Consider the following 27,256-nt stretch of genomic DNA (forward strand, 5'->3'; position numbering starts at 1 on the left):
TATATTAATGAAAATACATACAAGAATTCAACTATATATATTTTGGTAGAAGGATGTTAATTTTATGAAGTGGACTAGGGATACCAACCATGGATATAGGCAAGAAGCAAGTAAGAATAAAGAAGAAAAAGATGAGCAAAAATGCTCTTGAGGCAAATAAAAACAATTACCTCATTTTTGCACCATAAGATTTGGATTTTATCAATGTGATTCTGATTTGATCTGAATGAAATTCCATTTATCAAATAAGGATAATTTAAGGGGATTCTTTTAGAGATTTCCCTGGGGCATTTCATCGAATGGTTGGTAAGATACATGTAGTTAAAGTAGCTTGTTAGAGGAGGTGTCATGGATTACCATACCCATCTCACCTCTACTCCTTGCTTGGTAAATGCTAACAAAATATTCAGTAACTCTCTCCATTTCTTAGATATAATTGCTTTAGATACAAAAATTTAAAGCTTACTCTAGTTCTCAAACTTTGGATTTATAGTAAATAACCATATGTATCTCTTACAATTATACATTGATATGCATTTGATCTAATTATTCCATACACTAATTTCATTAAAAATTGCCATGGAAAGGAGCCACCTTTTTACTTTTCTCAGGATAGAGACCAAAGGTGGTGTCGTAGTTTCAATTCCTCAACATAATCATCCAAAACTAACTGTCATAGACCGGTGTGGTTCTCGTTCTCTACCACTTGGCATATATTGCCTAGATACACCTCTTTCTCTGCTGCATAAATGTATCGATCGTGAAGTGCTTTCCTACTCAATCCAGGAAATGAGTTACCCAAACTATGGAGGGCTGCTATTGTTGAAGGGAGGCACTAAAGGAGGACTTTTGTGGCCAGAGAGGAGGTTCGGTCTTTGTTTCCGGAAAGAAGGTGGATGGAGTGTTAAAATCTGTGTAAAAATGAATTAGGTGTGAATAACCTAAGATGATAAATAATAGAACTACAAGATAATAGTGAAATGTTTAAAGAATTAAATATATTACCATATTTAAATATAGCAAGTTACTATTATACCATTTTAAATGATTGGTCAAGAGTTAGTCACACATTCACACAATAGTTATGGTTTATATATGAACCTAACTATATATATATATATATATATATATATATATATATATATATATATATAGCATTTTTAAATAAGAAAGTTCATTTATTTATTTATTATTATTATTTTAAACAGAAAAAAAAATCTCACCTGAGCCTTTTCAGCGTTTATTTAGTGTCTTGATTGCTTGCTTCCATCTTAAAGATTGTATCTGGGCAAAAAATTTAAGGTTTCGTGGTGCAAACAATTTGTTTTTTTTTTCTGCCCGCCAAGTATTTGATAAAATGCCTAAATGAGGTTTTCAAGTGTTACAGCCAATTTTAGACTCAAGAAGATGTAGAGTTTTGTAGCACCTGGTTCCCGGTACGTATTCCTTGTAATTAATATTTCTTAAACTATGAATTTTGCCTTGGACTCGACAAGTTGAAGGACTAACTCGCCGAGTAGAAGCGGGATGAGACGCGGGGGTCTAAGCTTTGGACTCGGCGAGTAGGCCCTGTTTGGGCAAAAACCCTAACCCGGGTGTTTGCACCCTATTTAAACACTCTAACTCGGCCTCCCTTGTCCCTAACACTTCCAGAAGAGCTGTCGAGCGAAACCCTAGCCCCTTTTTGTCCTTGTGAGTGATTTTGGCCTTGTGAAGGAAGTTTGAAGCTTAAGAGAAGAAGAAAGAGGTGGAAGAGTGCAAGGAGGGGAAGTAGATCCGACATCTACCCTACAAGAGGCTTCCATTCAGGTAGAAAAGTTCCTACCTTGATCACTAGTTCATTAGATCCCCTTTTTGTCCCTAATTGGTGGTTTTCAAGCCCTAAAACCCCAAACTCCATGTGTTTGTGCTCTATGATCCGAAACGACTTCAGATCTGGACCTTATGGGCATCTTAGAAGTATAAAGTCTCTGTGGTTGGAGTTATTGAGGTCCTTAATGAGTGTATGACCTCTTAAAGAGCTTGGATTTGCCTTCTTGAGCTTATAGGGCCATGCATGCATGTAAAGTTTGCAACTTTACGTGATAAGCATGCCCTAGGAACATAGATCTATGGTTTGGAAGCGTTGCATGCCTCATATTTGGTCTGTATAGGAAATGGGTCGAAGGGACTCGGCGAGTCCCAAATTGGAACTCGGTGAGTTCTATGAAGATGGCCTTAGACTTGGCGAGTTGGATGAACAACTCGGCGAGTCCTATGAAGATTGCCTGGAACTCGACGAGTTGTTCTTAAAACTCGGCGAGTCATATGAACTGTTACTGAGTAATCTTCATAGGACTCGGCGAGTCCAAGAACAACTTGCCAAGTCCCCATGAACAGACTCCATCGTGACCCTTGCCACACTTCCCAATCAGCGTGGTCTTAATAGACCCGAACATCTCTGGTATCTCCGCCCTGATGGCCGCAGCCACCTCCTCGTGGATGATCCGGCGGATCTCCTCATCACTGGTATCACTGCTCTGAAGCATCAAACGTGTCCTCACCATGATCTACCTCTGAAATACAACATACGAAAAATTAGAACCCCTTCGAGCATACTCACACTCGACAACTCATTCCTCCTTGATCCTTGGTATTCCAAAGATTCTTACTTGGGCTGTACACCGCTCCGGTGCTTTCAGTAGTACGAGCCCAATACTACTGTCCACACCATATCAGAATACATCCCAAGTCCTCCTCTTCGGATCCCAAATTCCAAGTACTCTATCATGCATAGATCACTCTCTAATAGATCTCTCATAAGCCCCTCGCTGCTACCTACTCACTCTCAAGCATCTCATAGCAGCTCACCTCTTCCTAGGCTAAGGCATCACAAATCAGGCCACTCTAGTCCTAATAGGAATACCTAGCCTACTCTAACATGTGAATACATCATATCAATATCAATAGTACATAACATAAGGGTATTTTGGGAAATCACCGTTCGGGCGCGGACTGATCGTACACACAATTCTGCTCTGCGTTTCTTTTCAAAATCTTTTACTCTTTTTGAAAATACTTCTCAAATCCTCAGTTTGAGTTCAAATACGCCCGAAGGTGTACTCGGATCCCTCAAACCAAGGCTCTGATACCAACTTGTAACACCGTGAATTTCAAAATAATTTTTCACAAATTATAAAAACATTCCTCATTTAATTTTCATAAAAAAAAACATTAAGTTTAAATCCCAATTCACATCATACAAAATCCGAAGATCATATATATATCAAAAATCTCATGCGTGTGTACAGATCAAGCCGGCGCCTTCCCACGGTCATTGCTAGTACCTGAAACAACAACACTAACACTGTAAGCACAAAGCTTAGTGAGTTCCCCAAAATACCACATAAACATATGTTAGCCACTCGAGGCTATAACTCTATGGGTCCGTGCACCCAAGCTCTGTGAACCCTCAGGTTCTAACTCTGGGAACCTTCCGGTTCCAACTCTATAAACATGCACAACATAAATCACATAGACATCATGCAGTACAACACATAGCATACACATAACATACACATACTCTGACACATAACTCTGATTACCTACTCAAGGTAAAGTATAGTGAGAAGACTCACCTCGTGTATCTCGATAACTCGCGAATCCTGGAAATCACTCGTGCTCGATCCTCCGAGCTATAATCCTCCTATAACATCATATATCTCTTAATTAACACTTTTACCACTAAGGTTGACTACCCCTATCAAGTCAACACTGGTCAACTTTGGTCAACGGTCAACGGTCAATTTTGACCGGACTCGGCGAGTGCACTAGGGCGACTCGGCGAGTCTATACGTATTCACCAACTCTCTAGGATTCTCTTTTGACACGTCGAGTACTCCCCTGACTCGACGGGTTCCATTTGGCATGAATCGCGGGGCCACCACGACTCGACTCGCCGAGTCTCAAGAACAACTCGGCGAGTCCCAGCTCGACTCAGTCCGACTGTCAACCCTCACTAACTCTCCCTAACTCACTGAGTCGACCCTTAACTCGGCAAGACCACTCGCTGAGTGGTTAAGGACAATCTTCATGCTACTCGCCGAGTCTGTTCTTCAGACTCGGCGAGTCCATGCCATGCATCAACTCAAACTAGCTTCTGAGGTTAGATCTGTACCATCCACTCATAGATCTGGCCCTCCTAAGCTTATTCGCCACGTAAAGTTCATATCTTGGTTACCATACAACACCTACAAGGCTCTTTTTGGAGAAATAACCTCTAAAATGGCAACCCTAGCCTCCAACCCAAAAGGGAGGACATAAAGCATGACATTAGGGACTCTCTGGACCTACTAAGGTCCAGATCTAAGCACCATATCCCCATGGGACCTCTCACACTTCCAACTCAAAGCAAATAAGGCATGAAGAAACCCTATATTTGACCATATCAACAAAAATACGGAAATAAGCTCTGAATGATACCTCAAGAAGCCTCCTCATATGAAATGAAAGAAGATCCAAGCCCCCCAACTCTTCTAGCTTGACTTTCCTCTTCCTTTCTTGCAAAAACACACAAATTTGGTGAACAATGGCCTCTTATCTCACTCACACGAATCCCTCAGCTGCTTTGGTGCTCTCAAGATCCAGGTAGCCGCAATGAAGGGCCATAAGGTCCTTTAAATAGGGCTTAGGGCCGGGAAATTAGGGTTTCATTAAACAGCGAGGACTCGCCGAGTCCATTCCTTGGACTCGTCGAGTCCGGGCGCGAACCCGCGTCCTGAACCGCGATCCTACTCGGCGAGTTTGAGCTCCAACTCGCCGAGTCCCCTCACAAAACTCCAAAAATATAAGCATAAAAGATACCTGGAAATCCGGGCTGTTACAGATAGGATTGTTTATACTCGTTGTCTGTGTGATACTTGTATGTTATGGTTTAGTAGCTGAGTGTGGGCGAGGCCCGTATCTCTCTGATAGTGGAGTGTGGGCGAGGCCCGTATCTCTCAGATAACGGACTGTGGGCGAGGCCCGTATCTCCATGAGTGTGGGCGAGACCCGTATCTCCTAACTGTTCGTTTTATGATTGCATGGTATGAGGTATTATGGGGGAACTCACTAAGCTTCGTGCTTACAGTTTATAGTTTTTGTTTTAGGTACCTCTTCAGCGAAGGGGAAGGAGCTGGCACGGTAGCGGCATATCATACACACATCTGACACTATGGTTGATTTCATGTTTTGGTTTTCAGACACGTAATATGTTTTAAGAAATGATATGATCGAATGTTGTTTATTTTCAAACGTTTCGTAAAGTGTTTAATTAAAAATGAAATTTTTGGACTTGAAAATTGGGTCGTTACAAGTTTCTATATGATGTTGGTTTCATTGTGCACACTCCAACCTTTTGTTGGAGTGTCACATTTTCATTTGGGTTAGTGCTTCTAATTTCGGGTCTCACCTTGAGGCTTAAATAAACTTTATTTGTGTGTTTTTGGCGTCCTCTCATTCCTTCGAGAGTGGTACTTGGTCGTGTCCTTTTTGGGGGTTTCAATGTTGCCCAAATGGTATTGTTGGAAGTAAATGGATTTTCCATATGATATCTCATCTTAAGAGCTTACACCTTTTATACAGATGAACGCAAAGCTTTGTTAAGATAGGCTATTACTTTTGAGTTTGACCATGGATTGTTTATGTCTGTGGCAGCAACTTTTTAGGAGTTTGGTTAATAGATATGTGGGAATTACATGGGGCTTCATGCCCTGAGTCGTTCATGTCACCACCTGGGTGGCCTGATTAAGTTTATTGTCGGGGCTGATGACATGAGCGGGCATATTTTGGCATTCTAAAGCCGCCACCCAATGGACCGGAAGCCGACCTCAATGATGGGTCGGTGATGGATACTCAACTACTTGCTCGTGTTTTTAAACTACCTATCACCACCGTCAAAAAGCATCCCTCATAACTGTCGTATGGCTTTCTCTTAGGCTTTGAAAACAACCCTTTCCAAGGTGGTTGCTCATTCCGGGTCCGTTGAAGCATGAGTTGCTTTGTTAATTCTTCCTAGGTGTACTCTTCAGGTGTTCAGGCTCAAGAATAGGCAAGAAAATAGGTATGACAACAGGAAGTCTTTGCAACATCGTAATATCCTGACCGCATTAGCTACTTGGGGGACTAAAGACGGTATCGCAAAGCTATTTAAAAACTTAGTTGACAATGCAAGACCGGAGTAACAAGACAAAAAAGAAGATTACATTCAGGAGGAAAGAACATCGGGCAACACTAATGTCAGACAATGTCTTCATAAGGTTGCCGATGGACATTTTACAGCAGCATTGAAAGTTTTATGTTCTTCGGGGGTTGCTTAATTTGGGGGTGATACCACGAAGGCATTGGAGGATAAGCATCCATACAAGCCACCACCTTCCATTCTCAGCACCATATGTTCAAAACCTCCCCTTGTAGTGGATGTTGATAATGTCCTTGGGGGAATTAAATCCTTCCCTAAAGGTACCTCGTGTGGGAGAGACGGGTTGAGAGCTCATCACATTTTGGATGCCATTTGTGGAGAAGGTTCGGCTATAGCCAAAGACCTCTTAGGTGTTATTACATCTGTGGTTAATCCATAGCTAGGGGGAAGACGCCCTTCGAATTTGGCAGAATTTGTTGCCTCTGCTCTTCTCACGCCGCTCTTAAAACCTGACAAGGGCATACGACCTATTGCGGTAGGTACTTGTGGAGATGTTTGGTTTCCAAGTTGGCTATGAAAGGTGTTGGTAAATAAATGACCAAGCATCCTAATGATTTTCAGTTCGGGGTCGGGGTGTCGGGTGAAGCTGGGGGCGTATTACATAGCGCCAATAGGGTGTTGAGTGAGCGCCACGATGATGGATCTCTTTCCATGCTTAACGTGAACTTCTATAATGTCTTTAAACTTGTCGAGAGATGCGCATTACTTCATGAGATCATATTGAGGTGTCCTTGTATATCCTTGTGGGTAGAATTCCTATATGGTCAAGCAAAAAGGTTGTATCTAGGCAACATACATATTTGGTCAACTACTAGGGTTCAACAAGGAGACCCCTTGGGACTACTTCTCTATGCCCTTGTGTTGCACCTTCTCTTGCATAATATTAGAGACAATTGCAAGCTTCTTCTCTATGCATGCTATCTTGATGATGACACACTTATTGGAGATTCGGATGTGGTGGCCAAAGCGTTTGACATCATTATGGTGATTGGCCCAAAATTGGACCTTCAGTTGAATATCAATAAAACTGAGATCTTTTGTCTCTCGTGTGATGGTAGGAAGCTACACAAGTGGATATTCCCGGCTGGCACCGGGAGGCCGCCTTTGGGGGTGAAACTTCTTGGGGGAGATGTTAGTAGAGCAGCTTAGACATAAAGATAGCCGAAAATGCTGTGAATTTGATACGCCTTCTTCCATAATTGTCTGACCCCCAGAGTGAGCTCCTTCTGCTTCAGTCTTGTATGAGTATTGCTAACATTTTTTTGGTCTGAGGACATGCCAACCCGTTCACATGGAGGAGGCGACAATTTTCTTTGACAATGGGTTGCGTGAGGCGATTGAGGACATTGTGTTTTGTGGTGGCCCTTTCTTTGGCTACATGCAGTGGCGAATTGCTTCCTTACCCATTAGGTTTGGTGGTTTGAGTTTATACTCGGCAGTAGAGGCTACCTCATGTGCTTCCGTTGCATCAAGGGCCAAATCTTGGGTATTGCAAGACCACATCTTACAGGATAACGACATATATGGTATGGATTCTGATTATGATTGTGCCTTGGCTTCTCTTCGTAACAAGTTTCCGGATATTTATCTTAGCAGTTTTACTATTAAAGACACCTCCCTAAATCCTAGAATACACTGGCGAGTGCCAATTTTCATAAAATTATCCAAGTTGTGGAATTGCATCTCGACATGATGGCTCGACAGAAAGCAGCTTATCAGTGCTTACGTGCACCACATGATCAAGATTTTCTTCTAGCTATCCCTATATGTGGGCTTGTCCAACATATGTCTCATGTGAAGTATCGTACTATCCTCAAATATCGACTCTTGATTCCAATATTCCCAGTTGACGAGATATGTCTGATGTGTCGTAAGACATGTGTGGACTCTTTTGGAGAGCATGCAGTTCACTGTAAAGAACCCTCGGGGTTCAAATACAGGCACAATATGGTTAAGGATGTTTTGTTTGACATATTTAAGCATGTCGGGTGTCACACCCCAAAACCAAGAACGGCGGAAACGTTCTGGGGCGGAGGACGTCATGTATAATATGAACAACAATGTAAAGTAGTAAACAAGCAACAACATCATCCATTGCATTAATAATATAATTATTATACAGATATGTTCTGTCAAATTTTGATAAACACTAAAGCATAAATCAAAATGAAAGATAAGTCTTGAACAAGCTCCATCTTCCTTTCTTCTTGCATCGGTACCTGTCTATGATGACCTGAGGATACAAGTAATTTTGAAAGCGAGTATCAGCTTTGAAGCTGGTGAGATCATAAGTATTTAGTGTCTTAATTTGTAAGTATATGTATTGTAAGAATTGAAAGTGTATATGAACTGTAAGTGTTTTGAAAAAAACCCTAGAAATCCCTATGATTCCTACTAGTATATGAAGGTGTCTTCTACCAAGACCTAACTGTTCTGAATGTAGTCTTCTACCAAGACCTAACTGTGCTGAAAGTGTGTCTCTTCTAAGAGTATGCATTTTCCAAAAATATAACTATCATTATCCAAAAATATAGTTTCTACAATTCCGTGCGTCGTGTGAATGTTCACAAAGTGAATGTAATGGGAAAAAGAAATAGTACTATGGTGTAGTGCTATAAGAACTACTGTCGTACTAACTACCTTAAACCGGATTTATATTAAGGCATTATGTGATAAATTGCACCATACTATCGACTAGTAACAACGACATAATGAATGGTCGTAATAACGGAATGACGTTTGGCACCCGCAGACCTGCAGGTCCGGCTGTAGCTAGCAGCAAGGTGTAGGATTGTCAATCCAGTATAGATCTATACGCAAACTCATGCTCTCCCTCCAAGAGAATTCTGGCTACAACTCGAGTCATGACATTTAAGTCATGCTCCGATTTAAATCACAATAATAAACGTATTCTTGTATATGTAATGTAATGAACTGTTCTAGTTGTAATGTACGTGCTCTCTACCTAGCAAGTATAGTAATGTAATGAACTGTTCTAGCTGTAATGTACGTGCTCTCTACCTAGCAAGTATAGTAATGTAATGAACTGTTCTAGCTGTAATGTACGTGCTCTCTACCTAGCAAGTATAGTAATGTACTGTAATGTTCTAGAAGGTATTGAATCATGAATGAACTGACTCATTTGTATGATATCGTGTTCTAGTAATTGTTCTAGTATCTCCCTAAACTACCCATATGGTAGTTTACTAGTAATCTAATTGGTACGTATGATGTATACCCTTGCTACCCAAGGGCATATGATGAACTGGAAGGACCTTTTATGACTATATATGTACACATGATATATAACTAATATTTAAACGACTTTCGGACGAATACCCGATATCCCACCAGACCACATCTCAAGCGCGAAAAGGAAATAGGGTGGATAGCCTTCCTAAGTCTTTTAAACATTTCTTATATAACTATACATATAGAGGCATGCAATTTATAATATAAAAGCATAATAAGTTTTGTAAGACATTTGAAATAGAAATATTATTTTAAGAAAAGATCGACTTGATGTCAATCTATAAAACAATTCGAAGGCATAAGTTTGATAAAACAGTTTAAGTATAAGGAAACATTTGTTTGAAACACAGTTGTAAATAATTTTGAAAGGTAATGTACAGAGTAAGAAGCACAGTGCAATAAGGAGTTTAAAACATATAACATGTTTATAAAAATCATTTGAAGGAAACTGTTTGGTAAAACGGCTAATGAGTAGCCAAATCATTTGAATGTTGTATATTAATCACATATGATTGATGGAATAACTAGCATAATTCTACTTATTAATCATATGTGATTGATATAAGAAGTAGCATGATTCTACTTGTACCCCCCCCCCCCATAAAACATTTAAAAGTAGTTTAAAACATTAGTTAAGGGGTATGAACTCACCTGCAGTAAGTGACTGGAATTGAACGGACTGTTATCGTACGGAAGGATCGGACAAGTGCTTGGTGTCAAGTGAAGACTTAGACACACACAATGATCCTAATTACATATGAAGACATATGTATATAAATAATTAGAGATTAAATCACTAATTATACCAGTATAAACATTTAAACGTGAGGAAAACACTTTTGGTCCAGTGCTAGAAGGCTAATGGGTTGCAACAAAGGAGTGCAATGCCCCTAATGTGAGTTTAAGGTCTAATGACCATAATCATTGGAGTTTACGGCCCAGGGGAGTAAGCTCCTGGCCGTAAACTCTCAACCAAGGCCTAAATGGAGCTTAGAATTATCACAACTCTTTTGGGGAATTGTTTCAAGGCTTAAACAAGTTTTTGGGTACCATATTGACTCCTTTGGGGAGTTTACGGCCCATAGACCATATTCCCTTGGAGTTTACGGCCGTAAACTCCCTTAGGAGGGTTCTTATGATGTTTTCAAGTCTCAAACATTTCTAGGAACAAATCTAGACTTTAGTACTTGGCTTTAGGAGGGTTTATGGCACCAATTGGTACCATTTTATGGAGTTTACGGCCCTAGAACCTTTTGTGCCATAAACTCCCTCACTCATTGGGTTCTAAATGTTTTAGCTAGTCCATAACACATTTAGGTACATGCCCAAATTTTTTCTTGGCTCAAGGAAGGATTTAGGGTGTCCTTTGACCCCTTAATAGGAGTTTACGAACCAAGAACCACTCTTGGCCGTAAACTCTTCAATACTTGTGCTTTTCTTATGTTTTCTAGGTTCTAAACACATTAGAGTATTTGTCTAAAATAGAGTCCAAGCCTTAGGTAGTGTTTCAAAGCAATTTGGCACCTAAAACATGGAGTTTACAGCCTATGAAGCTCCTTGGCCGTAAACTCCTTTATAACCATGATCCCTAATTGTTTTGTGGTATAAAGCATGAATTGGAGGCTCCTAGTTCGAGTTCTAAAGCTTTGAGGGTCATTTGAACCCTTAAGAGCCTTAAAATGGAGTTTACTCCCCAAGAACGTTCTTGGGCGGTAAACTCCCGGATCTCTTATATTTGACTTACAATCTATGTTAATAGGCATAAAACAAGCATTAAAACACAACTAGAGAAGTGTACTCACAATTTGGGATGAAAACCCGAAGATCCGTGAGAGAGAAAACGGCTTTTCTCTAGTTGGAATTGTGAATAATGAATGAATTCAGTTCAGAAATCTATTTATAGTCCTAAAATATTTTTGGCAGAAAATATTTTTATTCCTGGAACGAACTCTAATGTCCTAGAGTCTTGGAATAACAGTGTTGCACAAAACCCTAGTGCATCCACTCTCCTAATATCTTCTTAAGTGTAAAATCTTGAAAACTGCCAAACTTATACTCGAAGTCTGAATTTTCACTGTAACTGTTCTACTTCTATTGGGTTGAAATGGTTTGTTCAGAATGGAAATTTCGGGTTGTCACATCGGGGTTTCCGCCAAGAAAGAGGCGCCTATGAATTTCTTGACTGACCCGACACAAGGAAGGTCAACCCTTAGACCGGCTGACATTTTGATTTTTGGATGGGTCGGAGGGAAAAACGCATGTGTGGACCCTACATGGGTATCCCCTCTACTGGGCTTAAGGGTTGGGGGTTTCACTGCGGGACATGCTGCTTTAAAAGCTGCTACAGGTAAAGTCACCAAACATGAGAAATCGTGCATGAAAAAATCAATACGTGTTCATACCATTTACATTTAATACGTTTGGTTTCCTCGCGCCGGATGCGGTGAAACTTATTAATAGAATACAACGGATCATTCATAGCAATGTTATATTCTCTAAATCTATGAATGTAGTCTTTAAAAAAATTAATTTTACCATACAAAAAGGCTTAGCATCGCAACTTTTTAATTGTTTGCCATCACACCTTGTTGTATGATAATAATTAATTTAATCAAAAAATTAAAGTAAAAAAAATCACCTTTGATTTGAACTTTCGAGTTTCAACCCATTATATATCCGCTTGTTCATTTTTCTCGTCGATTTTTTGTGTGTTTTCTTTTTCCTCGATTGGCGAGTTAGGGTTGAATTCTGAGAGTTTATCTGATTTCAGGTACATTTGCAGATCTGTATTACATTATGTTCAAAAACGTAATGTTTGTTTTCGATAAAGAAGTTTTTGATGGATTTTAGAAACTTGTATGATGTTTGTATTTGGTTTTCGATTTTTATAAGATGTCTTATTTGAATCGTGAACATGTTATGAACTTATGATGTTATCCAAATGTTTTTGTTTTCACTGATCGACCTTCACAAATGTCTGTGCTCTACTGTAATGCTTCAGTTCCTAATTCCTTAATTACCATGGATGTTTGCATATAACTCCTCCAATTTCCAATTTACGAAACCCAAAGTGAATTCCTACAATATAAGAAAGTAGCTTCTTCCTAAATTATGCATAAATTTGAAGGGTACACCAGTTCCAATCACCATCTGTCAACAATGAGAAAGTCTCAAGGAAAGTTGATCCAGACTATACTTTTAAGGAAAAGATCATCGAAATCTAATCTCTACAAAGTAAGAAAAAGCTGTTTACACCCTTCACTTATATGCCTTAAAATTCTTTTAAGTGATTGATGAACAATCAATTTGATCTTTATTTCTTCATTGTTGAAGGATACTACTTTAGTAAACAAGACCTCCATTACTGCTAAAGCAACATCAAACGATTTTGTTAATGATTCCATGGTGATTTCAAGCTCAGTCCCTCTTGTTGCACATCCCAGTGAAGAACATATAGAGTTAGAGAAGACTTCAAGTATGAATCTAACGAATGGTACAAGTGAAGTTGCAAGAAGTACCACTGGGCTAAATACTGAAAATGAAGATGAGTCAATCAGACTAGAGCAAGCTGCTAGCAAAGCACAGGCAGCTGTCAGGGGCTATTTGGTAATATTCTTTGGTTTTTGTGAAAGGAAAATGCTTCTTTATTTTATAATAATTTCAATTTGTTGCCTAGTTATGTGATATACAGTAGTCAAATAGGGAATGGAATGGAATATTCTAAAAAACAATTTTTTAAACCCATTATCTTATACTAACGTGAATAAACTACATGTGAAGGCTCGTAGGACATTTTTGTCCCTCACAGGCATCATACTTCTACAAGCTCAATTTCGCAGTCATTTGGCTAGGAAACAACTTCAACCCCAAGTCCGCGCACCAAATCTCGAGGGCAATTTAGTCATTTCCACCAAAACTAAAGAATCTAAACAAAGTCTACGAAAAATTTCTATATCAATGGCTGTAGCATCTGAAAAGGGTCCACCTCAGCCCTAACCTGTGTCCAAGCCTAACTCCGAGCCTGAGTCTGAGGCTGAACTGCCTATGAATGTTGAGTCAAATTGGAAAGAAAATTTAAAGACAAGTGGTGCTACAAAACAATCAAAAATATCCGACTCAAACTATACAACATCTTCGGATGCTTGTGTTGGATTTGACCTCAACGAGGATGAAATTGAAGAAAATCCCAAAAAGAAAGCTTCTTCGGTTGGTTTAACGGGATACAACACCTATTTAGAAAAAATGGCGGAGGAGGTTCATGTTTTTAATTCGAATTTTAATGTGTATATGGAGTACAAAAAAGAAAAAGTACGTAAAAAGGAAAAAGCACTTGAAGAAAAGCAACGGACGCAAGATTTAAAAGTGTTGATGATGTGCGCCAATCATTTATTGAGAATTGAGCTTGAAACGACATTAGCGTTAAAAAACCGAAATATTAAAAAAGTATAGGATGTCTTAGTTCTTACGTATGGAGGTTTGGGGTAGTCTGCGTGTTAATTAAGAGTAAATTACACAAATGGTCTTGTGGTTTGGGGCATTCTGGATGTTTGGTCTCTAACATTTTTTTTTTAACTTCGACCATTGGTTTGGTTTTGTTTTGCGTTTAGTACATGCCATCATAAAATGAGTACATGGTTTTGATTAGTGATTTAATTTGCTGAAAAAGAAAATGCAATTTCCTTGAAAAAATGGTATGTTTCAATTTATTTCCTTATTTTTATGAAAATATCGATCTCATCTTCCTTAATTTTCGACTACTTCTGTGATGATCATTGTTTCGAAAATAAAGTTTTCTATACAGCTTTGCTTCTTGAAATCGGATTCCTAAATCACGAAACAAAGAAAAGGTTCAAGAATTGGATTTCTTTAATATGGCTTCTAATTCAAGAAATCGAATTCAACAGAATTCACTAAAAAAACTTCAAGAAATTGGATTTCACGGGATTCGTTCAAGATATCGCATTGAATAAACTGGTTCATGAAATCGACATCCTTCAAAAAACTATAAATTCTTTGTTTTTCGGTTAAGAACACTTCCAAATATTTTTCTAAAACTTAAATATAAGACATTGATTTCGTTTTTCAAGTTTTCTGAATTTTAATCTTTGAGATTGTTGTTTCCAGAGTTTGGAATTTGTTGCTTAGTCTTATTTGTTTTGAGATTTTATAGTTGACATTGATGTTTTTTAAAGCTCAACGTTGGTGGTTCTTATTTTTCTAAAAAAGATAAATATCCAATGTAATTAATTATTGTGGTTCTTTATTCTTGGTTTTCATTGTGATTTTTACGTATAATGTTTCAATCCTAATTAATAGTAAACAAAATGGTGTTAATCTTTTATTTTGAAACATGGATCGTGGTTTTGTGCAGACCATAATGTTTGAAACTGAAGTAACTAATCAAGCTATTGAACTACATACAACTGAAGATACTGACAAAAATGATTTTGTGGAAGCATCATATGAATATGAAAAAAAAAATTCAAGATGTCGATGTGAACATTGAATGTGACGAAGATGAAGTTAATGATAAAAGTATATTGGGAAAGGTTTTCAATACACCCAATGATGCATATGATGATTAATTGTTTTTACATGACTTTGATATACGTAAAGATGACATATTTAGAAACACGATAACAAATAAGCCTTATCGGAAGACATATGTATGCAAATAAGAAGGTTTCAAACAAAAATGCTTCAAGTGGAAATGAGAAAAAAACGTCGTAGAGATGTTAGAACCGGATGCCAATCAATGCTCCAAATTAGAAGGCAAAAAGATAAGAAATGGTTGGTGGACTCATTTAATGACACACAATAACGACTTGAGCATGACACCAACGAAGGTGATGTAGCATGAGTCTCATAACAAGTTCCATCATTTAATGGAATGTAATTCTTTTATGGTGGAACTTAGTCGATCAAGGTTGAAACCATGTCAGTTAAAAAGGCTATTAGTGCAATCAAAAAATCAAATGAAGTTGAGGTTACTTCAAAACAATGTGTTGATGTCTTATCTGAACAAAGAAAACAACATAAAGAAAAGGGGTTCTATAGACTTATAAAACATTTTCAAGATAAATCATTAGTGGATAATGACCAGTAATTTGTCATGGATTTGTGTGATGATGGTTTGTCCTAAAAATATTTTTTGGGCTCATAAAAGATCAAGAGATACCTATACGAAATTTGGAGATGCTTTTTATGTCACTTATATAAGAAACAAATTGCAACGCCTTGTTTTTCGTCTTATTATTTTTATAAGGGTTTATCAAATGAAAATGGTAATTATACGATTAGAAAGATAGGCAACATAATTAATTAATTAATTAAAAGAGTAAATAAATTTTGTAATGTTCGTTTATGCGAATTAATAAATTAGAAAATGTATGAAATAAAAGGTAAATAGTAAAATGAAGGAATTTAAATCAATTTGAATATTTTGTTGTAACAATAAGACAAAATTGCAAAAATGGTCATTGTTGTATGTATTTTTTTAGGGTTTTCGTTCAAACTCTAACTTTTTTGGATTAGTGGTCCTTTTGAGCTAGTTTCGTTGCACTTTTAGTCCCTCTAAATAGTGAAATGACTGTAATACCATTGGAGTATTTATTTTCCATTTTTCTTTCGTTTCTTTTTAAATCTAATACTTATTTATTTATTTTGATAATTAAAAAAATACCAAAGGCCCTCTCTCTCTCTCTTCAAATCCTTAATTCAGATCGTCAACTTTACCTTTAGCCCTAGACTTGAGAATTCCAACCTAACGCTTCTTCTTCTAGTTCGTTCATCCAGAGCAAACGAATCAAACAAAAAATCGATATGTTTTACTAGTGGTTTGATAAGAAATTCGATGTGTTTTCGCACGATTTTTTGGTAGAAAAAAATTCATCAAATGATCCTCGACGTTGTCTTCAATCTTCTCCCATCGGACGCCTATGTCACTTAACTGGACTCTCTTCTAGGAGGTCGGGGTCACTGCACAAGCTTGTCGTCTTCCTGCCTCTTGCACTCTGGTGGCCTCCTTGAGAATTCCGATTTCGGCTTGGATCGTGAACTAGGTCCCCACGAAAACTTTCAGGAAACAAAATTGTTTCAGGTAGGTTAGTCTCAATCAAATCCTTTCTATTCTAGCATTGTTAAGGATGATAAGATGAAAGAGACTAATGTTTCTAGTTGTTCTTGGTCGTTGCGCGATGATCTCTACTTGGATACTGTTTATAACATCGCTTCTAAATCTCAAGATCAAGGTGAGACTGAGGTATACGAACGAGACACAGAAGCTTTTATTTTGTTGTTGTTTTGGTGTTTGCAAGAGGAGAAAGGGGGTGTATGTGTGTGTTTGTTAAAGTGTTAACCCAGAAAACCATTTTGAGCTGTCAATAAAGAGCTGAACCAGATACACACAATGTTGAAATCACAACCAAAATTATCAAGCAACACCTGAAACCCAGATCTTCATGTTATCTCTTGTCCCCTCGCCATTCAGTTATTTATGAGTGTGTTTGTAAGTTGTTTAGTTATTTCTGAGTGTATTCGAAAGCTGTATGACATATCAAAAATGGATTTCACCCTGACTCCAATAATGTTTTTGAATAATTTTGGTATTGGTTTGTTGATTTGTTGTAACTGTTGAGGTTTTAAAACTTTAGTCTGTTTTTTATGTGTATATTTCGAGTTGCAGGTATGTATGTAGGTTCCTGTAAAGTGTTGTGTGCGTGTGTTTTAATTTCCAGGAAAAAATTTGAGTCGAAAGGAGGAAGACGATAGGATGAATGAGATAGAGAGCGAGATGTGGGTCCAAATTAATTATTTATTTTCTTTTTTATTTAAATTAAATAGAAAAAATATAAAAAATATATCAAAAGGGCATTATAGTCATTTCAATTTTACAAGGGACCAAAATTACGTACAAACATGGTCAAAATGACCACGAATCCAAAAAAGTCAGGGTTTGGACTAAAACCCTAAAAAAATGCATACACAAGAACCATTTTTGCAGTTTTGTCTAATAATAATTTCAAAAATACTAATAACACCTAAATAGATCAATTTTAATTAACATAATTAGGAATTATATGTCCAGGGATCAATTGGTAATTTTCGTAACTAGTTATGTTGCCATTAGACCAAAACCCGAGGGACCATTTTTGTTAAAAATCATATTTTGTTGTCTTCTAGTTCTCCATGTACATGCGACGCCGGTACTGTCCATGTCCGTTTCTTCTTTTTGGCTTTACACAAAACGATTTTCTCGAAAGCAAATTGATCCCAACCCTATTTGGATGTAACTATGACCTTAAGAAAGTCAACTCCACCTTCGTTGGGCCCTAGAAACCAAGATTAGAGTGTTGCGTTTTTCTGTGGCTGTCGTTTAGGGTTTCCGAGAAGAAGAAGCCGCCAGAGCTCTTATCAGGCGATCTACAACCAAGTTAACTGTCCCATTTACTTCTTACTAAACCCCTTGACCCATTCCCGGTGATGCGGAGGCCGGAGGAGCCACCGGTAACCCTCCACAGCCGAGAAACCACCATTGCTCAGGATTGTCTGTTTTGAAAGCTTTTATGTCGAGTCGGCCCTATTTACATCTGAGATAAAGCTTGGTTAGTTTAAACCAAGTAAACAACTTGAAATGGCTCCAAAACTTGTTATATGCTCTACTTCATGAATGACATGACTTATTGTATTAAGAACTTAATTTGTACTTCATTCTTAATACAATCTTTCACATAATCACCTAAAATTTTCATTTCAAACTTTTGTCGACAAAACTAACTAAGCTTCACATTTATCTTATCCATATAACTTAATTTATTAAGGCATGAGCTTAATTTTCAATTATCGCGTAATTCTTCAATCAAGGGTTTGGGTTCTTCGCACTCAACTTCATGAATATCACTATGTATTGATCATAACAACTTGGAGTCATGTTTAAAATGCTAACTATTATTTCATATTATAGATTAAAGCAATTGCAACAAATTCCATCAATTTCCTTCCAATCCTACCTTTGAAAAATCATAAAAGTTTGAGTAAAATAAAGGAGAAAACTCACTTAATATAGATTAAGTGACTTGATTATTCTTTAAGATCTCTTGGTGGAAGTTATACTCTTTATCACAACTCCAACTTCGTCCCTCTTTGTCTCTCAACCGGTGTTGTCGGTGAAGGATGAACCAAATGACTGACATAAATCTGTTGTATCATATTCTGGAACAACGATTACACATCGCATATCCATAAAACATGTCGTCTGATTTCTAACGTACATGTGTCACATTCTCTTCAATTTCAACTATCGTTGCCTAATACCCAATTACACGTCGCGCGTCTACAAAGTATGCTACTCATTCCTGTAATGTAAATGTACAAAACCGTTCTAAGTCAAAATCACCCACACGTATCGCTTACCTCTCCTCGTATGCATCACATAATTTCATCAGATGTAGTTCTTGATTCTAGTTTTTATAGCATTTTTACTTCTAACTTTGTATCATTGTAACTTCATCATAATAACTCTAAATTTTATGAACTTACATGTAGGTGGGAATGAGTTTAACAACTCCATTAAGACACTTTTGGCTGAATAGTTACAGGTGTCAAATCTATTAAGTCACAAAATTGGTACTCAAAATTATATAATTTCCGTTTCACCCTTTTTGTTTTAAATGTACATCTCCATGCCTAATTCACTTAATTTGACATCATATTTCATCACAAAAGTTACTTTAACATATATAAACACAATTTATAAAACCGAATCTTCCCAATCTCATGATATTTATAAAAATGACAAAATTACCTTTTGACCAAACTTTTTGTCCCTACTAACAAACAAAATTTCTATAAAGGAAGGGGAAAAGGTGTTTGTTATCAAAATATACATTGTCAATTTATGACTTCAACATGATTACGTTTATTGTGGCCAGTTAGAAAACATGATTGTAGAATATTATCAGAAGCATTAACAGATCTAGATGCACCATTCTCATTTCCACCACCAGATATGTTTATGGCTTTTTAAATATTTCTACTTTATTGTAAACATTAAGAAAACATCATTGATCTGCTATGCTATTGTTTTCTAGTTGTCGACTCGTCGCCGTTAAAAATATATAGCCACCACTGTTGCAAAAACTATTGTCGCCAAGTACCGCTGTTGTTAATTATATAGTGGATGTTGGAGCTGCCACTAAGTCTAAGGGACTGTTTATTGTGTTTCGGAGTGCATCGACTCAACTATTGATTTTATATCATCCAAAAATATAAAAAAAGCCACAAATATGTAGTGGTATAAATGAAAAACACTTCCATATCAAGTACTTGTAATATGTCATCTTGTAAATATAACATGTAACAAATCAAATAAACTTGCAAATACAAAGCCGTTTAGTTACGAACACCCCGAGGGAAGTTTCTTTTTGACTTAACAAGCTTATCAACATAAGCTCTCAATTAAACCAACAATATTGGCTTATCGGCTTATCACAACAGCATTTTACCTATTCACCCTCTCAATTCCTCACGACAAAATTGATTAATCTTGTGAAATACGTTTTTAAATCATGAGGTAAAATGTCATTTAGTCTCTTTTAGACAATGATCATCCGAACTAGAAAAGAATCACACCTAATGTATTGTATGCATCACTTTATCCAAGCAAACAACATTACAGTCAGTCACTTTACCCATTAAAAAAAAAAAAAAAAAAAAAAAAAAAAAAAAAAAAAAAAAAACCTTTGTTATCATTTCAAGCAACAAAAAAGATGAAAAAAAAAAGAAAGAAAATTCCAGGCCAATATATTACAAGAAATCATTATGTACAACAAAGTCTCAAAACGCAAGCAAATGATCACGAATTAAAGAAGAAAAAAACTTAAATTTGCCTAGAAATTGAGCTTATACTGGTTTTGCATTATTAGTGTTTGAGTGGTGTGTTCTCAAAGAAGCATATATATGTTATAAAGGTACAGAGATGAGATAAGATATGAAAGCTGCGGATGTTGATGTTTTTAGTCGGCTGTCCAGCTTTGTTCAACAATTTCACGCACTTTTCTGTTGTACTCGCGCTTATTCTCACTAAACAACCGTGCTGCTTCAGAGTTTGCTGGGGAGTTTGGATTTGGATCGCACAGTAATGACTAAAATTCACAAATTTGGAATTAGAAAATTTTGTTTTTCAAAATTTGTTAATATTTTGTTACTTTATTTGGTTTCATTCCCTTTTTATTTGGTTCATGGATTTCAAAGGAATTGGAATATGTAAATTCTAGTCAAAATTGTGTTTGGTTGACAAACTCAAAGGAATTGGAATTTTCTAAATCTCATTAAATTTTGTGATTGAAGAAATTGGTCATTCTTTAGGAAAGGGTATTAAAAAAGACAAAAATGCCCTCCCAGATCCTCTTTATTACGTGCAAATTCGATAAAACATAGGTTTGAGTGGGTAAGAGTTTGATAAATGAAGTTTTTATCTAAATGAAAGTTTTATCTAAAAACCCATGTGAACAAGCATACAAAGATGTTAAATTTCAAAGAGAATGACCCCACATAATATCAAAGCTAGCATACCTGAATTGATGTAAGAATGGCAGCAACATCGTAGATTGGACTCCATTGATTTTGAAGAATGTCCAAACATATGCTCCCATCTGCATAAACTACCCAATACAAAAAAAGGAATAAAATAAGAAAGCAATCCCATATTCCCATTATCCCATATACATTGATTTGAAAGATATTATCTTGTTGATAATGCTAACTTACTGTTTGGGTGAAACATTCGGGAAATAAATCGAACTGTTGGTGGCTTATTTGGATAATCTTCTGAAAACTGCAGTGTCAACTTGAATGTACCTGAGGGTGTTATGTTATATAATTCAACAAAGATCTATCAATTTCAATTCAAATCATAGTACTCATATGTAAATATATTGTACTAAAACAATGTATGATAAATCAAAAAGATCATAGAAGTGATCACACACCTCCATCCCAAGGAGTATCATCAGGGCTGAAATGCAAATAAAACTAATCAGTAAAACAATCAATCATCATCATCTCAAAGAAGCCATGAAAAACAAACATTAATTCACAGCTCCACCTACCCAAATATGACGGCATTCCAAAGCATAATATTGTTATCATATGGCGCACCACTGATTCCAGCCGGAGGATCCTGCTGCAACCTCTTGAAATCCCTCATTAACCTCTTCCTCGCCGGCGTCGACATCCTCAACGACTGTTATAGATATAAAAAATCGACTTTGAAATTTCAATCTACCAATCATGTATATGTATCCAGTTCGCGTGAGATTATCGATAATCAAGTGCCATTAAAATACCTATTTGTATTCTAATCCTAGATCTATAAACCTAGTAATATTCGTAAGATGAGAGACGATATTTAAGCACTAATTGAATGATATAGTCATATAAAATGTTACTCGATTCTAGGGTTCCGTTAATATGAGCGTGATAGCGTGATAATTAGATGGATAGTTGAAAAGGATTGAGAAATCTTGTTGCCTGGAAAGTTAGGCGGCCGGAAAAGTGAATCGGAAGTTGATCAACCGTCGGTGATGGTGGATATGTCTGGCCTCCGTTCGTCGCCCTTCAAAACCCACAAACTCTTGCACAAAAGGACGAGTGTTCGACTTCGCGTAACATGTGAGCCACTGATTATATCATTCTCATACAGTTGCACTTACTTAAACCAGAACAAAACTGCATTAGAAAATGTACTTTATGCATTGAAATTTGTACATGGATCTATCTTTACCCTTTTATTTATGTCTTCTGTTTTGGGTTATGACAAATCATCTGTCCACTTGAATACAAACAAATTAGGCCATCCAATCCAAAGCTGCTGAATTTTGAAGATCTTATGTTTTTAATATTTTATTATCTCAAAAATTATTTCGTAAGGCTTCCGGTATGGAAGCGAGCTGAGTTGACATGCCAACCTACGTGTGAACACCGTCTCAAGTGTATGTAGGTGGCTTGCGGTGTAGTACCCTCTACGGACGAAGACAACGAATCAGAAGAGGGGAGAGAAGGGAAGGAAGTAACGGTTGTATATATGACCGTTCAATCCATTTTAAAAAAAATAAACTTTTACTTTCTAATATTTATGTTTTAGTTGATATTTTTATGTTTCTTTAAGTAATGTAGGATTGTTTTTATGTTTTTTTAATAAGATTTTAATTTGTATGTTTTAAAATAATGTAATGTGTTTTTAATTTAATGTGTGTTTTTATTTGAATTATGTTTTTAATTTAATCTAATAATGTCAAAAAAATAAAAAGAAAAATATTATAGAATGGTAACCATTTCCAAGAACTAGTGGTTTGTTAGTGGGTTTGTAATGATGCTGAAATGACATCACTTTTTGAATGAGTTTGACACTCTTTTTAGCCTAAAAATATGATATTTATGTGGCAAATATGTATCCATATAAATTAAAATCAATTATTAGATTTCTACGACTTTTCTTCAATGCGGCAAATATACATCCATATAAGTCAAAATTAATGTATTTATTAGAGTTATACTTTTTCACTATTTATCATCGACATTTTTTCTATCATGGTTCTTTATCGCTTTCAAGCATAAGATTTAGAAACAAAGACCATGATAGACCACACAAACCTTACTAATCGTAAAAATATAACGTTTCTCATTTGTTTATTTTAGGTCCTTAACGTTTTTTTGTGTATATTACACCATTAAGGTTCTAATAACCGTTTATAAATAGTCATTTAACCGGCTTCTTCCTGTTAAACCATTACGTGGATGATTAGTTGACATTATAAAGGTGTTGCGTGTGTATTTATCTCCATAAATTAGGGCAGGACAAATCCCCCATCTCTATCTCTTCATTCTCATTGTTCTTTCTTCGAGCAACCCCGATCAGATTAGATGGCTAAAGATGATGCATTGGTCGTTGAAGTCCACTACAACGGGCACTTCTTCCCGAGGCCATTTACGTATTTTGATCCAGATAAAAAGGAGATAAGGTACGCCGATTTCAGGGACAAAGGGTATTCTGAATTCATTGCTCACCTAGAGCTGATTACTAGAAGGATGTGCAAAGATGTATACTATTGTCCAGACGGCCAAACATTGTGTCAAGGATTTGCCACATTGCAAAACGATTGTGATTATCATGAATTTCTTGAGTATCTTCATGACAAAAAGAAAGTAACTGTGTATGTGGACCATATGCATGAACCCCTATTTGACTGGATTGAAATGGAAGAGCCTGAAGTTGAAGATGATACCAACTCAAACGAAGATGAAGTTGATGTAATAGATAAAGAGGTTTGGGAACACGAGATGGATGATGAGGAGTTTTCTATGAAAAGGGCAAGAGCAAGTATTCAAGGTATGCAGAAGAAAGACATGTTTTTGAACAAACTTTGCCCAAATGATGAAGAGGAAAAAGATCCTACTGCTGAGCAACTACCTCCTGTATACCCTGTGCACAATTCTGAGCAAGAATGGGATCAAATGGCTCCTGTGTTAGGTATGAAATTCACCAATCCTAGTGAACTCAAACATTGTCTTACCAACTATGCTGTTAAGCATGGTTATGATTTGTGGTATGAAAAGAATGATAAAAACAGACTTTTAGTGAAGTGTTGCAAAGGTAAAGAACCTACATGTCCTTTTAGGTTATGGGCTTCTTGGATGCAAGAGGAAAGGACTTTTCAGATCAAGTCACTTAAATCAACTCATAACTGTGGTAGAGTTTTTAAAATAGGCTTAGTGACTTATAAGTGGGTAGGGAAACAATTTTTCAATGTACTTATAGAAAACCCCAAGCTTAGTTTGAGGAAGATGAAAGCTCAAATCTCAAACGCATACAACATCATAGTTAGCATTGGACAATGTAGAAATGCAAAAAAGTTTGCTTTGTCTAAGATTGAAGGCACTCTGAAAGAGCATTATAGTAGGTTGTGGGACTCTGGCATTGAAATCAAAAGAGCTAATCCAGGATCAACTGTAAGCATGGAAGTGGACAATATGCCTGATGGAAGTACAATGTTCAAACGGTTCTATGTATGCTTCAGAGGTGTAAGAGATGGTTGGGTAGAGGGGTGTAGAAGATTCATTGGGATTGATGGATGCTTTCTCAAAGGAATTTGCAAGGATGAACTCTTAGCTGCAGTGGGTAGGGATTCCAATAATCACATGTTCCCTATAGCTTGGGCTGTTGTAACTGTTGAGAACAAAGAAACATGGAAATGGTTCCTTGATCTACTGATGGATGATATTGAAAGAGGCAATGGAAATGGACTTACTATTCTCTCTGATGGACACAAGGTACTACTCATGTTTACTCTTAACTTTATAGTTTAATAATTATTTAACATTGTAAATTGGACAGGGTTTAATTGAAGCTATCAAGGAAATGGTTCCTCATGCTGAGCACAGATTATGTGCTAGGCACATACTAGCCAACTTCAACACAAGGTTCAAAGGTGAGCATTTTATCAAGCCTTTTTGGAAGGCTGTGAAGGCTACCACAAAACAGAAACATGAAGTTGCTATGAAAGAGATCAAGGAATTAGATAGTAGGGCATTTGATTATCTCATGGAGAGGGACCCTAAATGTTATTGTAGGGCTTTTCAAGTAGAAGGGGTATTCTGTGATGCTATTGAAAATGGAATTTCAGAGAGTTTTAATGCTGAAATAGTTGAGGCTAGACATAAACCAATAATAGCAATGTTGGAGGATATCAGGGTTTATGTGATACAGAGGTTATACTATCAGAGGACTAAGGGAGAGTCTTGGGATTTAACTATATGCCCATCCATTAGGAAGAAAATAGTAGATTTGAAGGACAAACAGAGGTAAGAATGTTTGTATTTACTTGTTATTTAGCATAAATATACATTTGTTCATGTGGTCTTACTTGTTTAATGTTTATGTACAGATTCTGGGCAGTGTACCCTTGTGGATATCAACAATTTGAGGTGGTGTTATGTAATGATAGGTATGCAGTTGACCTGATCAGAAGGACTTGTGGATGTAGGAGATGGCAGTTGACTGGCATACCTTGTGTACATGGAGTGGCTGTAATTTCATCCATGAACTTGAATTCAGAGGATTATGTAGCTAGTTGTTACAGTAGGGCAACTTATCTCAACTGCTATAAATATATTATTCATCCTTTGAATGATAGCTCTCTGTGGACACAAAGTGACTACACAAAGCCTTTACCCCCAAAGAGTAGAAGGCTACCTGGAAGGCCATTTACTAAGAGGAGAAAAAGTGCAGCAGAAAGGGAGATATCAAGCACACACACAATATCAAGAGTAAAGCAGGTGCAAAAGTGTTCAATCTGCTATGTTAGTGGGCATAACAAAAAAGGGTGCCCACCAAAAAAAATCCAACCACAGGTGATCCGGATCCAGCATCTTCAACTCCAGCTCCAGTTCCAACTCCAAGATCAACTCCAATTGCAACTCCAATTCCAACTCCAATTCCAACTCCAGCTCCAATTCCAACTCCAATTCCAACTTCAACTCCAATTCCAACTTCAACTCCAATTCCAACTCCAATTCCAACTTCAACTCCAATTCCAACTTCAACTCCAATTCCAACTCCAATTCCAACTTCAACTCCAATTCCAACTCCAATTCCAACTTCAATTCCAACTCCAATTCCAACTCCAATTCGAACTTCAACTCTAATTCAAACTCCAAGATCCACCCCAATTCCAACTCCAGCTCCAATTCCAACTTCTGCAAATCCACATCCAACTCCAAGATCCACTCCTGCAACTCCACAACAAAGGCAAAGATCTACTTCTACAAGACCATTTCGTAGAGCAGTTCAAGTGAGGAAGAGGAAAACTTCTGAAAGAATCACCAAGCAGTGCCTGAGGAAAAAAGTGGTGACCAAGGATGGTAGTGGTTGTAGCTCAAGGAAACCTATAGATCTAGGTTGATTGCAGGTTTTATGTTGTAATGTTTTGTTTTCTTATGTATGCATGTGGGGTGTTAGGTAGGCATGTGAGGGTGGAATCTTTTGATATTAAATGTGATGTTGTACTAGACTAAGGGACAAAACACTCCAGCTTTTGATGCTCTTTTGATGGTGAATGGGAACACCTTTTTAAGAGTGTTTGTTTGTTACAATATTACCCTTTAATATATTTTCTGTTTAAATCTATTAACCGCATCTGTTTAAATCTTTTAACTGCATTTTGGTTGTTGAATCATATACTTTGCAGATGTTGACAATTTGGTTAATTATATTTTCTGTTGAATCATCTTGGTTCATTACATTATGTTCAATTTGGTTGTTCATTATAATTATTGTTGACAATACTACCCTTCATTATAATTATTGGTTGATTATATAATTAACTGCTTCATTATAATTATTGTTGACAATATTACCCTTTAATATAGTTAACTGCTTCATTATAACTGTTGTTGACAATACTACCCTTTAATATAATTAACTGCTTCATTATAATTGTTGTTGACAATATTACCCTTCAATGTTGAATCATACACTTTAAAGTGGTGTCTGTATTACAATGGTAGATTTCATTACCAAAAGCTTCATTTGCATTCATACATATGATTTCATTACATTATGGGTACCCTTATAATCAAAATAACAAAATTATGGGTACCCTTTATATTCAAAAGATGTCTATTGCATCATAACTCCATTCAAAATAACTTAACAAAGAACAAGACAAACAACACAATCAATGCTACTTTATGGTGATGCATCTTCTTCTTCATTTCATTCAACTCATA

At 36.8% G+C, this 27,256-nt stretch overlaps 2 protein-coding genes across 2 annotated transcripts; one reads left to right on the top strand and one right to left on the bottom strand.

Annotated features, from left to right (window-relative positions):
* Window positions 1–20,251: 20,251 nt before the first annotated feature.
* LOC145093365 (ubiquitin-conjugating enzyme E2 2-like) lies at window positions 20,252–22,140 on the bottom strand. Its single transcript, XM_079031476.1, has 6 exons — window positions 22,001–22,140; window positions 21,580–21,713; window positions 21,460–21,485; window positions 21,239–21,328; window positions 21,044–21,132; window positions 20,252–20,613 (listed from the first exon to the last, which is right to left on the bottom strand). The coding sequence occupies exons 2-6, from the start codon at window positions 21,702–21,704 to the stop codon at window positions 20,485–20,487; spliced, it is 459 nt and encodes a 152-aa protein (XP_078887602.1). The 5' UTR covers window positions 21,705–21,713; window positions 22,001–22,140; the 3' UTR covers window positions 20,252–20,484.
* A 1,252-nt stretch (window positions 22,141–23,392) lies between these two features.
* On the top strand, window positions 23,393–25,683 carry LOC145095872 (uncharacterized). The gene is made up of 4 exons (XM_079033688.1): window positions 23,393–24,799; window positions 24,864–25,330; window positions 25,414–25,555; window positions 25,663–25,683. The coding sequence occupies exons 1-4, from the start codon at window positions 23,393–23,395 to the stop codon at window positions 25,681–25,683; spliced, it is 2,037 nt and encodes a 678-aa protein (XP_078889814.1).
* Window positions 25,684–27,256: the final 1,573 nt, after the last annotated feature.

This window comes from Lactuca serriola, chromosome 3, assembly GCF_051521515.1.
Source record: "Lactuca serriola cultivar US96UC23 chromosome 3, Lser_US96UC23_V15, whole genome shotgun sequence".
NCBI classification, from domain to species: domain Eukaryota; kingdom Viridiplantae; phylum Streptophyta; class Magnoliopsida; order Asterales; family Asteraceae; genus Lactuca; species Lactuca serriola.